This window comes from Globicephala melas, chromosome 15 (genome assembly GCF_963455315.2).
Source record: "Globicephala melas chromosome 15, mGloMel1.2, whole genome shotgun sequence".
In the NCBI taxonomy this organism is placed as follows: Eukaryota; Metazoa; Chordata; class Mammalia; order Artiodactyla; family Delphinidae; genus Globicephala; species Globicephala melas.
This window is the reverse complement of record NC_083328.1, coordinates 34,493,398-34,507,428: the sequence shown is the minus strand read 5'-3', so window position 1 is coordinate 34,507,428 and position 14,031 is coordinate 34,493,398. Positions and strand designations below refer to the sequence as shown.

At 59.0% G+C, this 14,031-nt stretch overlaps 1 protein-coding gene across 2 annotated transcripts in view; it reads right to left on the bottom strand.

Moving 5' to 3' along the window:
* Positions 1–2,296: 2,296 nt before the first annotated feature.
* Positions 2,297–14,031, bottom strand: part of CORO7 (coronin 7) — a 57,809-nt gene continuing 46,074 nt past the window's right edge. The window contains exons 10-28 of one of the 2 annotated variants that reach the window (XM_030883809.2): positions 10,827–10,881; positions 10,273–10,330; positions 10,051–10,196; positions 9,871–9,963; positions 9,585–9,716; positions 8,635–8,761; positions 8,083–8,258; positions 7,497–7,605; positions 7,306–7,392; positions 7,083–7,225; positions 6,905–7,009; positions 6,742–6,827; positions 5,808–5,949; positions 5,621–5,710; positions 4,582–4,698; positions 4,167–4,302; positions 3,679–3,770; positions 3,068–3,154; positions 2,297–2,945 (exon numbers count right to left, since the gene is read on the bottom strand). In XM_030883809.2, coding sequence (XP_030739669.2) covers positions 2,940–2,945; positions 3,068–3,154; positions 3,679–3,770; positions 4,167–4,302; positions 4,582–4,698; positions 5,621–5,710; positions 5,808–5,949; positions 6,742–6,827; positions 6,905–7,009; positions 7,083–7,225; positions 7,306–7,392; positions 7,497–7,605; positions 8,083–8,258; positions 8,635–8,761; positions 9,585–9,716; positions 9,871–9,963; positions 10,051–10,196; positions 10,273–10,330; positions 10,827–10,881 — 1,987 coding nt within the window. In that variant the 3' untranslated portion in view covers positions 2,297–2,939. Of the gene's footprint in view, positions 2,946–3,067; positions 3,155–3,678; positions 3,771–4,166; positions 4,303–4,581; positions 4,699–5,620; positions 5,711–5,807; positions 5,950–6,741; positions 6,828–6,904; positions 7,010–7,082; positions 7,226–7,305; positions 7,393–7,496; positions 7,606–8,082; positions 8,259–8,634; positions 8,762–9,584; positions 9,717–9,870; positions 9,964–10,050; positions 10,197–10,272; positions 10,331–10,826; positions 10,882–14,031 lie in introns of those variants that run through there. The other variant, XR_009559076.1, reaches the window with a different exon arrangement.

Below are 14,031 nucleotides of genomic sequence, written 5' to 3'. Positions count from 1 at the left end.
GGGCGTGGGCGGAGACCTATGGCCCGTGCGCGGCGTCGGGGCGGGGCCTGCCTCAGCCTCCGGCGTTCCGGCGACCACCGGAGGCTACTGATGGGCGGTTTCACGACCCTCTGGCCGACGCTTATCCTGGGGCGCTAGGAGCAACAGAACACCACCGGTCAAATGGGGGTGTGTGTGTGTGTGTACTATTTCTTCCCTCCATTTTGCCAAAATATTTGGGACTAAAAGACATGCAATAAACATACAACACCTCACAATGAGTAAGACGTCAAATTCTCACAAATATTTAGGAAAACAGGAAACTTCTGGAAAGGAGGGCTCGTCTCCCTCCTCCTTCAAGTCTTTGTTCCAATGTTACCTTCTCAGTGAGGCCACCCTGATGCCCTACCATCGCTGCAACTTGTCCTCCATTCCTTTTCTTTTCTAATACAGGCTTTATTGAGAGAGAATTCATACACCACACAATTTGCCCTTTTTAAATGCATAATTCAGTGCTTTTTAGTATATTCACAGAATTGTGTAACCATCACCATTAGTTCCAGAACATTTTCAGCCCAGCCTTAGCAACTCCATACCCATGAGAAGTCACTGTCCATTTCCCCCTCCCCAGCCCCTCGTGACCACTAATCTGCTTCCTCTTCTATGGATGTCTCTTCTGGATGTTTCATAGAAATGGAATCATACTACATGCGGCCTTTTGTGTCCGTTTTGTGTTTTTTTTTTTTTTGGCTGCGTTGGGTCTTCGTTGCTGGGCGCGGGCTTTCTCTAGTTGCGGTGAGCAGGGGCTATTCTTCGTTGCGGTGCACAGGCTTCTCACTGCGGTGGCTTCTCTTGTTGCAGAGCATGGGCTCCAGAGCCCAGGCTCAGCAGTTGTGGCGCATGAGCTTTGTTGCTCCACACATGTGAGATCTTCCCAGACCAGGGCTCGAATCCATGTCCCCTGCATTGGCAGGCAGATTCTTTGATTTGATTTGATTTGATTTTTTGCGGTATGCGGGCCTCTCACTGCTGCGGCCTCTCCCGCTGCAGAGCACAGGCTCCGAACGCACAGGCCCAGCGGCCATGGCTCACGGGCCCAGCCGCTCCGCGGCATGTGGGATCTTCCCGAACCGGGGCACGAACCTGTGTCCCCTGCATCGTCAGGCGGACTCTTAACCACTGCGCCACCAGGGAAGCCCCTTGTATTTGGTTTAAACCTCCATTTTTTTTTTTTTTTTTTGTCCATGCCATGTGACATGCAGGATCTTATTTTCCCCACCAGGGGTCAAACCAGTGCCCCCTGCAGTGGAAGCCTGGAGTCTTAACCACTGGATCACCAGGGAAGACCCATAAACCTCCATTTTTTTTTTTTTTTTTGCGGTACGCGGGCCTCTCACTGTTGTGGCATCTCCCGTTGTGGAGCACAGGCTCCGGACGCGCAGGCTCAGCAGCCAAGGCTTATGGGCCCAGCCGCTCCGCGGCATGTGGGATCCTCCCGGACTGGGGCATGAACCCGTGTCCCCTGCATCGGCAGGCGGACTCTCAACCACTGCGCCACCAGGGGAGCCCCATTCTTGATCCCTCCTATTTTTTTCCGAAGCTCTTACCACATTCTATCAAATTATACCATTCATTCATCTTTATGTTTATTATCTGTTCCCTCCCACTAGAATGTGGATTCCTGGAGGGCAGGACATTGATCTCTTTTCTCCACTCTTGGGCATCAGCACCTGGAAGAGTGGCTGGCACATGGGAGGCACTCAACAAACGTTTGTTGAGTGAATGAGAGTCGGGCTGCCTCTTACTATGTTCTGGACCACTACCCTTCTTTCCTTTCCTCCAACTCTTCAAATTCTTTATTCTCTCAGCACCCTGGCTGCCCTTCCTTTTGTCTGAAATGTTCTTCCCAGGGCTCTCTCCATGCCTTTGTGGCCTTCAGGTCTTAGCTCTCAGCTTAAACATCGCTTCTCAGACCCTGACTACAGTCTCCTCCTGCATCCCCGTGGCTCCCTTTCACGTAGTTTATCTACTTCACAGCCCTCCTTGCACTGTCTATTTGCGAACTTGCACATGGTCCGGCTCACCCTGGCCTACTAAGACTATACTAAGTGCCTCGAGAAGCCATGTCTCTCCCGTTCATTACAGGAGCTGCCATCCAGAGCCCTGCTGGATACTAGCGTGTTGGATGAATGAATGAATTCCCAGCAGGAGCAGAGTGAGGCCTGGGACAAGCGGGAGCCCAGGGCCAAACCGACCTCACCCATACTCCTGTCCCCTTCCCCTTCTAGCCAGCCAGAGACCACAGCGGCACGAGAGGTGGCCAGCTTAGAAAAGTTTAATTGCTAAAAACATCCAGGGTACGTGCAGGCTAGTCCCTGCGGGGCTCACACCCCCTTCGTTGGGCTATCAGCTCTGTGATGCCCATTCCTCCTGGCTTCAAGTTTGGGGAGCAGGGCTACTGGTCCCAGGCCCCTGAGGCTGGTGCTGCTCCAAACGGCCTGGTGGAGGGCCAGCCCCCTAGGCCCTTGACCAGAACTGGAGCAGCAGGCAAGATAGGACGGCATGTGATAACAAGGTGCTGGGCGAAGCCAGCCCAAGCTGGAACCAGCCCAGGTCAGAGTAGAGGGGACAAGGAGCCCAACAGCTGCCCAGGGACATGCCACTGAGCCCTCACGCCCACCCCACCCCCATGCCCCTGGCTCCACATGCTAGCAGGCAGCTGAGGAGAAGCAGCTGGTCCCAGAAAATGCAGAGATGCAGACAATCCATGGGGGTTGCAGCAGGGCCCAGAGGCTACGGAAATGCCCAAAACCCAAAGGAAGCCAGGCCTTCTGGGGTGAGGTGTGCCCCGGCCAAGAGGTGGCTTCCAGTTTGAAGGTGAGACGTGAGGTGTGAAGGGGCACCAGGTGGTTCAAGGAGGCAGCAGTGGCAGGTGAGGCTAGAGGTGGCTGGTGGGCAGGCTAGTCCTGGGGAGATAAACCAAGAAGTGGGAGGGAGTTGAGAGGGCCTGGGGGAGGGGGGTGGTGCATGCGGCAGGTGTGAGTCGGGGAGAGATGGGACAGGCAGCAGGGCCCACTCGTCCACTCACCCACTCGTCCTCGTCCACACCTTCGAAGGAGTCCTGTGGGAGCGGGTCCACCCGGTTCCCCAGCTTTGCCACCATGGCACTCAGCAGCTGGGAGAGGGGATGGGAGAAGAGGTGGGAAGGGAACAGGGCTTCTGACCCCAAGAATGTCAGATCCCAAGGCTGGAACCCCAAGGTTCAAAGTTGTGGGAGAATCATTTTCATTAGAGCCCTGACAAAGCTGATGGTTTTCATTGAAAAAGATACCTTGACAGAGACGGGGGAGCCAGAGACAGACAGACTCTAACACGGAACATAAGAGTCACAGGGCAGCTGTCTCCACATATTGCCTCAGACGCTCAAATATGCACCAGGGTCCCCAGCGCACTTGGGTCTGGTTGGGTTGGGCCAGGCTAGGGTGGGGCCTCTTTCCACCCTTCCCTGGCTTCCTGAGCCCTGTGCCCTGGGGGCAGCAGCAGTCACCTTCAGGGCTTTGGAAGGTCTTCCCTGTCCAACTGACAAGTGGGTGACACTCGCTCCTTGCCCAATCTGGGTTGGACTAGAGAACTGAAGGGCAGTCACCAGGAGCAGCCAGGGCCCTGTGACCCCAGTGGCCAGCCCTCTTCCATGCCTACCTCTTCCTTCTTCTGCTGGTCCGACTTCTCTTCCAGGTAGAGTGCTGAGGATAGGGCCCGCCGGGCTGGGCCTTCACGGGGGGCCTGGCTCACTGGGGTGGGAGAGCAACAAGCATCAGGCAGCAGAGAGCCCCTTTGGTGGGGCCTCCTGGCCTAACCGCTTGGTATCAGCCCCTGGGGGATTCCATGGCAGAGAGTCCAGAGGTGGCGCTTTGGTTCACAAGGCCTGCCCTTGGCACCAGGCTGTGTGTACGTGCGCATGTGTATTGGGGGTGGAGGGCTTGTGATGGAAACACAGACCCTGGGCCCTGCCCTCCAGGGCCTCAGAGACCAAGTCCGAAGAGCAACCACCCCATCCCTGGGAGCACTAGAGGTTTCTGATTGCCAGCAGGGATGGAGGTTCGGACTTGGGCCTTCTGCCCCTTTCTCCAACCCCCACCCACTCCCCTGCTTCCTACCTGCCCCCCCAGCCCAGTCCCTCATCCTACCTGGGGTCATGTCAGGGGGCTGCAGGCTAAGAAGCCGGGGCTGCCCATTAGCGCCTCCCAGCCAGGCCTCAGCGCTGAGCACGGGCTCCCAGCTCACGGCGGTGTCTGGGAACACGTCATCCTGGAAGAATTCTTTCTGCAGGGAGGGAGTAAGGGGCTGCCCTGAGGTACTGACCTACTCTGTGCCCAGAGGCCTAGGGCACACAGGCATCCATTGGGAGGGGGGCATGGCAAGACCCAGGACCCCAATCTGAGGTTTCTGCAAGTTTCAGAACACCAGCAGAGTAAGGGGAACAGGTGCCCCAAAGAGCAGTGAGTGGGGCAGTTTGGTGACAAGACCAGTCAGGCCCCAAAGCCTCTGACAGGAGCTAGGCAGGGGGTGCTGGGCGTTGGCATGCTGGGCCCCCAACCTCACCCTGACTCGGGGCAGCCGGAAGGTGACAGGCTCCAGGGAGGTCTGGCGAAGTCGCAGGCATCGGGCAAACTCCACCTCCCGCACGTCACACTCCGTCTTGGGCAGGAGAATGAAGCCCTGGGGCGGCAAGGGAGTCGAGCTGGGGCTGGAGTCCAGAGCTCACACTGAGCACCTGGGCCCCCTCACTTAGGACCATCAGGACCAAGGCCTATCCCTGGAGAGTGGTGTGATATTTAACAACTAGCTCTCTGGAGGGAAAATGCCCCGGTTTGTAGCATTTGCCTATTTCCATGGTGTGAAAACTCCCACCATGTCAATTTCACACTACTAACATGACTGGGTGAATGCAGATTTGGGAAGAGATGTGCAGTAGCAGCCCATGATACAATATTTCTGCCAGACAGGGCACACAGATGTAAATAACCTCAACAGTACAAATAATAGTGAAGTCAAGTAAAATAATTAGGAAGTGGTAAATTAAGTATCTATTGCCTTGGTCTTTACTGTAACTTATTTGTGGGTTCATAAAACTTAAACTTACGTAGTTTAATTTTTAACAAATGGTTGAGTTTAAAAATCAGTTCCTGGGCTTCCCTGGTGGCGCAGTGGTTGAGAATCTGCCTGCCAATGCAGGGGACACGGGTTCGAGCCCTGGTCTGGGAAGATCCCACATGCCACGGAGCAACTAGGCCTGTGTGCCACAACTACTGAGCCTGCGCATCTGGAGCTTGTGCTCCGCAACAAGAGAGACCGCGACAGTGAGAGGCCCGCGCACCGCAATGAAGAGTGGCCCCCGCTCACTGCAACTAGAGAAAGCCCACGCACAGAAACAAAGACCCAACACAGCCAAAAATAAATAAATTAAAAAGAAAACAACAAAAAACAGTTCCCGAGGCTGCTGGGCACACCCCACCCGGCCCAGTGACTCAAGGGCCCCACAGGCCCCTGCAGTCCTGCACATGGCCACAAGAGGGCGGGTAGCCCATGGTCCCACCTACGGAAGGAGGACCAGGGAGCGTGTGCGTGTGCGAGGGCTCACCTTGTGGGGGTCAGGTGACGTGAAGCTGTTGCACTCCAGGAAGAAGGGGGCCTCGGGGAGCAGCTCATACAGGAACACGCGGGTGTCGCCCTGGGGGGACGGCAACAGTGAGGTGGCCAGCATTAGCTGCCTTTCCCCCCACCTCCTCTCACCTGCCCAAAGCCCCCGCCTGTGCACCCCAGCCCACCTTGCCCGTGAGCAGCACCAGGCGGGTATCTGGGTCATAGCTGGGCAGCAGGGTCGAGGGAGCCACATCCAGCCCCAGCACTGCCAAGGGGCCACTGGCCAGGGCCTCAGCCGAGTACAGGAGTAGCTGGCGCTCACTTCGGCTGCAGCGGGGCAGAAGCAGGTCCTCAGAACTGGAGGGCCCTGGGGCATGGCAAGGACTCCAGCAAGGCCCCCAATCTTGCGGGGCTGGAGGCCTGAGGGCCTCGGGGTGGAAGGAGAGGCCTCTGCCCATCCTCCTTCCTAACCCAGCCTCAGAACCACTGGCCTGGCCTAATACAATAGCTTTCTAACCTACCACCCTGCCTCCTACCGGACCTCTGCCCCCTCTGCCCCTCCTCAGCACACTCCTGTCCCATGGCCACCGTGGCTATTAAGTCTGGACTTTTCTCCCCACATTCTGTTCCAGGCCCTTTGCTCCAGCCAGGCTGGTCACCTTCTGGGCCACTCCACCCAGAGGTGAATGCCCTCTCCTCCGGGTCTGTGTTTACCAGCCCCTTTGTGACCCAGTTCAGATGATACTTCTCTTAGGAGGCCCTCCCTGATCCTTCCTTCAGAGCACCAAATGCCCATCCCTTGGACCTCTCCAGGAGGCTTGGTTCTGTGTTTTGTGTGCTTCGTCTGATCCCCACCAGATATGGGCTCTGCAGCAAGGATGGCTTTCATCCCTCTGGGCCTCTAGTTGATTCATTCCTCCCCATCTCCTTCCCTCCCATCAATCCACCCATGCACCCATCCATCTATCCATCCACATATCCATCCATCCATCCACCTGTCCAATAAATGAGAGTTGGGGACAGCTTCTGCATGCCTGACACGTGTATGTGTATCTGGGGGAGGGGGCACAGGTGGCTGCTGAAGTCTGGGGATGGGAATAGTGGTCCCAGAGTTCTCACCTGTCAAAGCCAGACACCAGGAGACAGTGACCATCACACACCCAGACAATGCGGGCTCCACGGGCCCCCTCAGGCCCTGGGCCTTCCTGTTGGGATACAGTACATGAGGCCCAGCTGGGACCCCTGCCAGGTCTGAGGGCCGCCCCCAGCCCCTCCTGCTCACCTGCAGGGGCTCAGGGCTACCCCGGGGCTCGTAGATCCTCAAGTGCCCATCCTTGCAGACAGTGGCCAGCTGCCGCCCATCAGGACTCCAGGCCAGGCCAAAGATCTGGGGGCAGGTGGGGATGTGAGAAGCAGCCTCTTGCCCTGTGGCTGGGCGCCTGCCCCCAATGCTGTCCTACCTGATCCCGGTGGCCCTGCAGCCTCAGCCGCTCTGCTCCAGCCTTAAGGTCCCAGATCCGAATGGTAAGGTCATAGGAGGAGGAGGCCAGCACGTCAGCTGCCAGCGGGTGGAAGCGCAGAGAATAGATCTTCTCCGTGTGGCCTGGAGGCGAGGCATGGGGTGACACTGAGCCCCTCAGGAGCCACCGCCCACCCCCCAGCCCCCACCCAGGCCCCGCTGACCTGTGAGCACGGCCTCAGGCATGGTGAGCACCTCCTCAAGGCCCTCTGGGGGCACCCGCCACAGTCGGATCCTGGCATCCTCCCCAGCTGCAGAGAGCACAGGCTCATCACTGCTGACCCAAGGCCCCCCTTCTCTGTTCCCATTGAGGACCCTGGGACCCTCCCTCAAGCCCAGTGCCCAGCCTCCTTACCCACAGCGAGGTGGTGGGGATCAAAGGGGTCCCAGGCCAGATCGGTCACGGCTGCCCCATTCTGCAGCGTGGGCAGTGCTGTGTCAGGCAGACGGCCGGGCTTCCGCAGCTGTGGGAGGTGCCCCCACCCCAAGGCCCATCAGTAACGTGCAGAAGAGTCCGGTCCCCAGGGCTGCAGGGCAAGCAGCATGCCTGGGCCCACACCCTCTGCAGCTGATGATGCACCACCAGGTGGCCCAAGCTCTCTGCCTCAGCCACCTTGCGCTCTGAGCCTCAAGTGCCAAGCCCTGCAAAGTGAGGGAGGCAGCATGGAGTGGTGGAAGGAGCTCAGGCTTGGGGCTCAGGTGGCCTGGGTTCAATTCTCAGCTCCACCACTTACACAGCGTGTGACCCGGCAGGTCACTAAGCCTCTCTGTGCCTCACTGCTTTCATCTGTAAAATAGGAATAAGAGTAGCACCCCCCACACACCGCATGGGATGCTGGGCACTTGGTTTGTGCTTAGAGAATGTGAGCTGGTGTGGGCACCTGACGCCCTCAGCGTCCTGCAGGGACATGGGGACAGCACGGCAGGGTGGGGCCCCTCACCTCGAGCACGGCCACCTGCCCACCACTGCTGAGCAGGGGCATGGCCACACGCTGCCAGTTGGCACAGAAGCCGTCGCTCTCGCCAGGCGTGGTGAGGTTGAGCCCCTTGAGGTTGGTGATGTGGCTGTCTCGGTGCAGGACGGTGCCCTGAGCGTGCCGGAACTTGGAACTGGGGCCTGGTGGGCAGCAGGGACACGGAGCCACGTGAGGTGAGGGTGCCCTGCCTGCCCTGCGCTGTCCTGCAGGAGGACCCGGGCCAGTCCTGAGTCCGGGCTGCCTGCTCCCCTCAGCAAACGACCGTGCAGGTTGTGTGCCCAGATTTCTGCCAGTCCAGCCAACACAACTCGCCCAGAACGAGACTCGAGGGATTTTGGAACGTTTAGGCCACCCTCTTACAGGTGAGACTCTCTTCATCCCGCGAAAAAGTGACTCCTCCAGGAGGGGAGGTGGGACTGTGGGGGGAGGCAGGACTGGGGTGCAGAGGAGGGTGGCTGGGGTGGGGGTGGACAGGGCTCCCGTGGTAGGGGGTTAGCCCCGCACTGAGGCACTTACCCAGCAGGCTTTGCAGGGACCTCTGGCTGGGGCTGGTGCTGATGCCGCTGGTGCTGGAGAGCGAGGGCCCCAGGCTGGAGGGCGTGGAGGGTGAGGTCAGCCAGCTGGGAGGGGAGGAGAAGCCCTCCTGGGAGAAAAGCTCCGGTCAGCCAGCAGCCCCGTCAGGCGGGTGGTCAGCCAAAGAGAGAGGAGATGCCGGGGTCATCCCTTTGGGACACTGGGGTAGGCAGGAAGCCCCACCGTGGGATGTGGGGTGGGGACGCAATCGCTGATGGGCAGGAGGTAACATGGGGTGAGCTGAGCATTAGCATGTGGGACAGCAGGTAGCAGCTGCTGCTCCTGGGAAGGTGGGCCCAGAATGGTCAAGATCTTTCAAGAGGGTCTTCCCTGGTGGCACAGTGGTTAAGAATCTGCCTGCCAATGCAGGGAACATGGGTTCGAGCCCCTGGTCTGGGAAGATCCCACATGCCATGGAGCAACTAAGCCCGTGCACCACAACTACTGAGCCTGCACTCTAGAGCCTGCGAACCACAACTACTGAAACCCGTGTGCCACACTGCTGAAGCCCATGCAACCTAGAGCCCGTGCTCCACAGCAAGAGAAGCCACCGCAATGAGAAGCCCTTGTACCACAACGAAGAGTAGCCCCCGCTAGCCGCAACTAGAGAAAGCCTGCGCACAGCAATGGAAGACTCAACACAGCCAAAAAATAAATAAATAAATAAATAATAAATTAAAAAAAAAAGATCTTTCAAGAGAAACTAGAAATCCAGATTTTATATGAAAGTCTCACTTTCTAGGCATTTGCTCAATTTTGAGAACACGGAGGTTCTTCATTTATGCTTCTTGTGTTTCTGAGACCAACGGGCAGGCCACACACTCCTGCCCTGACCTGGGGCCCCTGCTGCAGCATTGCAACGGGGAAGCCAGGTGGGCTACGCTGATACTCACGCTGGGGTCCGCATCGCCCACAGGTGTCTCTGTAGGCTGGGCCTCTTCCGGGGTGGGCTCTGCAGGGGGTACCAGATGGGAAGTGAAGCTGGGGTGGGGTCGGCAGGCTGGGTGGAGGCTGACCCTCTGCACCTGTGGGTAGAGGCCGGCAGGTGAGGCAGGAGGGCTTGGGGTGGGGATAGGGGACACCAGGCAGCTGAGTTAGTGCACAGGTGGACCACGTGCCACGGACGCGGCTGCTGCCCGTGGTGCAGGCCAGGAGCAGTCAGCCAGGCCTTGGCCTTACCTGCTGGTTGCTACCAGCCCACCAGGCATGGGGGTCAGAGGCAGGCACACAGCCTGCAGTGTCCGGGAACAGGTCCTCGTGGAACTCCACAGCCTGGTGGCACACAAGCACACAGGCAGTGAGGTCAAGTCCCCCAGGCTCCCCCAGGCCCTCCCAGTCCCTCACGCAGGACCCCCTCACCTTGCGGGGCACGTGGTAGCTGATGGGCACGACGGCTGTGTCGCTCAGCTGCAGGACGCGAAGCACCTCGCAGCCCATGACGGCCAGTGCTCGCCGGGGCACGAGGGCCACCCCCTGCAGCACGCTCTCCAGGAGGCACTGGGTCACTATCAGGGACACCGTGGAGGACAGTCAGAGTGGGTCAGGGAGGGGAGGGGGCACAGGGCGGGGAGCAGGGCTTACCTGGGCTCAGTGCCGGCTGCTCGGGGGCCACCTCATAGCAGTACAGCTGACTCTCGCCCTGAAACGATCCCCACCCGAGCGCTGTTCGCTGACTCTAGCTCCAGCCACCCCGTCCCTCCCCAAGGACGGAGTCACAGAGCCACAGCCAACGTCTACAGGGCGCTGATGTGCGCTGGGCGCTGAGTTGAGCCCTTGGTAGACTCTGCCTCGCCTGTTCATCATCATGGAGCACGAATGAGCACCAGGGGTATACGTTCAGTAGGACAAAGTGTCTGCTGTGTGCTGACTCTGCTCTATTCTCAGCCTTGGATTCACGAAGCTGACGTTCTAGGGAGTGACCCCGACTGCATGGAATGGAGACTTGGAGCCCCATGTGCCTGGAGCCCCTGGCAGGGGTGGAGTCTGGGCAGCACTGTTCTAGCTCCTCCTTTCCGGGGTGAATAGCATCCTGCACTCCCCACTCTCCCAGGTGGCTGGCCAGGTCAAACGTTGGGGCCAAGTCTGGCGAGTGAGGGCACCAGCCGACATGGGTGGGGGCTTGAGCTTCTCCTCACCTTTCCCGCCAGGACCAGGAGCCTGGAGTCTGGATCCAGCAGGGGCATCAGAGACCTGGGGGAGAGATGGCCTGTCATAGGGATACAGCCAGTCATTGTGGCCAAGGGGCAGGGGAAGGGCTGAGAGCATCGTGACTCTAGATCGGGGCTTACGCCAAGCACAACAGTGGCCAGGAGTGATGTAGCCCCTCCAGTTGCATCCAGCCTGGTCCCCAGGGACCCTCTACCTCCTCTCCCTGCGCTCCTGACATGCTGAGCACATCCTCACGTCCCAGCCTTTCTTTCCCAGGTCCTCCGTCTGCCCAACTGCTTCACCCCAGGACTGTGCTGGGCCTGGGCACAGGGGAGCTGCCCCCTCTTTCTGCACCTCAGCCATGATCTCTTCCCATGCTCAGCAGCTCCAAGAAGCCCCCCGACATACATTCTGTCCCTGGTCTCACCTCCAACAGCCTAAACACCAGGCCCGGGAAGGTGAGAGGGGTGCTGGAGCTGGGGACCCCCTCCATCTCCACCCGGCACAGTTGGCCTGGGTGCTCCAGGACCCAGGCTTAGGGGCCCTCTCCTCAGTCACCCCTGCTCCTGGGCCTTGATGCTGTCCTAGAGACTCAGAACTCCCCTAGGCACCATCTCTGAGCCCCAGTGCCCAAGCCTGAGCCAGGGGCCAGGAGCAGGGGCTCCTTCCTGCCGTGCTTCCCTGGCCTCCCTGTTCTCTGTCCCCCAGGTGGGGCCCTGGTGCGGGGGCAGAGGCTGGAAGCCCCCAGAGCCCCTGCTGCTCTGTGTTGCCTGTCTCGGCCAACAGCCTGTTGTTCTCCAGAGATTTACCACTCCCCTTCCCCTCCCAGGCCCTGCAGGGCCCCTTTGCAGCCCCTAGCCCTGACTGCTGTTTTCCAGGCCCAGAGTCTCCTGGACATGGGGCACCCAGGAGAACTCAGACTGGTGTCTTCATCTGTTTCTGTTTCCTGCTCCTGGTTTTCTGGTCCTGCTCTCACATCCCTGCGGACCCATGGGCCTGGACCCCCACCTCAATGCTGACACTCATCCTCAAATGGAACCCCGTCCTCCTCACTGTGGTCCCAGCAGTCAGAGGTCGCCCAGCTGTGGCAGCTGCCTCCATCCCTCACCCAGGCAACAAACGGTCCAGCCCACCCCCTCCCCTGCCCAGCCAGCTGCCCACCACCCCTCCCTACCCTGCTGGAAGGGAGCCACAGAGTGGACTGGGAAGCTGGGTGGGTCCCTGGGTGGCTCCATAGCTTCCTGGAGTGCCTTGGGCTGGTCACCTGTGAGTAACACAGCCTCTAATTACCTTGAGCCCAGCAGGGTGAGCTGGGCTCAGAACTGCCCTCTTGACCTGGTCTGATCACTGCCTGCTGTGGGGGAGAGGGCGGCAGGGGGACAACGAGGTCATGTGACCTCAGGTGTCCCCCACATTGACGCTGGATCCAGTGGGGCCACACCTAAGTCCCTTCAGCAGTTCTAACAGGACTTTCACTCACCCACTAGTTCATCCACAATCATTCACTCCCTTGGTGAGCTGGTCTGCGCCTGGCCCTCAGCTGGGCTGGCAGGTGTGACCAAAGGTGAGTGCAGCAGACCCCACCTCTGGCCTCAAAAGCTCACAGCCTGGGTGAGAGGCAGACAGAATTCCACAGACAAACGCGTGAAGGAAAAGTTCTCTGAGGACACACAGCAGGGAGCAGAAGGGCCTGACTCTGACTGGCCACAGGAGAGTGGGCATTCTTTATGACCCAAAGTTTAAGAGAGATCAACCACGTCAAGGGGAGAGAGTTCCAGGCAGAAAGTGCAGCATATGCAAAGGCACTGTGGCAGGCGGGTGCACAGCCTGTTTGCGCAACAGGGAGTAGAATGACATGGCTGGTGGTCTGGGCAGTAAGGGTGAGGAGCTAGGCTCAGGATGGGGTGGGTAGAGGCCACACAGAGCAGGGCCTAGTACATCAGGAGGAGGGTTCTGCCTCCCCCCATCAGATGAGCAATAGAGAAGCAAATGACACATCTTAAGTGAAGAGGGAGAGGATGAGATTTGTGCTGAGCAGAAGTCACCGTGTGGAGATAGGCAGGAGGAAGGAAAACAAGAGTCTGAGAGCAAGTATGCTGGGCAGGGACTCTCATCACCCTGCTGCTGCCTTGGCAAGAAATGGGGAATCGGCCTGCAGTTTCCACCCTGGCATCAATGGCTCACCTATGCGCTAAACCAACCTCTTTAAGAGGCTTGACCTGGCACCCCTGTGCCCCTGCCCCATCAGGCCCAGCTGGCTGGCCCAATGACTCAGGTGCTAGGGCTGCAGGGGCAGGAAGTCAAGGAGGGCAGGGCTGGCTTCTCTGACAGGTCAGGCCAGTCTTCTTCGCCTCAGGCAGAGCTACCTGAGAAGCTCCGTCAGGCGGGAGCATCCTACCCACCACAGCACAGGCCAAGAAATGGGGTCATGGCACCCAGCCCCAAGAGTTGGCCAACAGCTGGCACGGGGCTGACCCCAGGCCTTGTAAAGAGAGCCAAGCCAGGTCTGGGTCTGGAATGCAGAACCAAGCCCCAGCCTGGCATAGGGCCAGAGGGTGGGAAAGCTGGCATGGGCATCTCTCCTGCTGCCATGGCAATGGAGGAGGGCTGGCATCTGGGCCTGCCACTGGGAAAGGCTTTGACCCAGATCTAGGGGTCTCCTCCAGACTCAAAGCCACAGAAGGTCTAGAGCCCAGACCTGCCACCTACCCCTGAGCCCAAGTCCCAGAAGATGCAGAACCATGGTGGTATCAAGTGGATCATGTGGGGGAGGGGTTACCCCCGATACTCCCATCAGCTTTCCCAATATTGCTGCAAATAACACAGGAAGTACCGCGGTGAGCCTGCCAGGAAATACAGTTTCAAGAACCCTCCTCTGGTTCTCCCTGCCAGCCCATCTCTCCCACTCAGACCCACCACCTAAACATCCTGGCATTGGCACTGGTCCAAAGCAGAACAGGTCCCCAGTTCTTGTCACCCAGGCTGGGCAGTGGGGACCCCCTTGAACCAAACCCTGCCCCCCACTCCCTTGCTCCCTTAGAACCAGGTTCTAAGGCAGGTGGTGCCTTGAAGCCAAATGAGGACAGGATGGACATACTGGGGAGGGGGGCCTCCTGGAAGCTGTCCTTGAACCTCCGGGTGGACAGGAGCATGGCCTGTGTGAGTCCAGGCTTAGGATTGGGGCAGGGGATG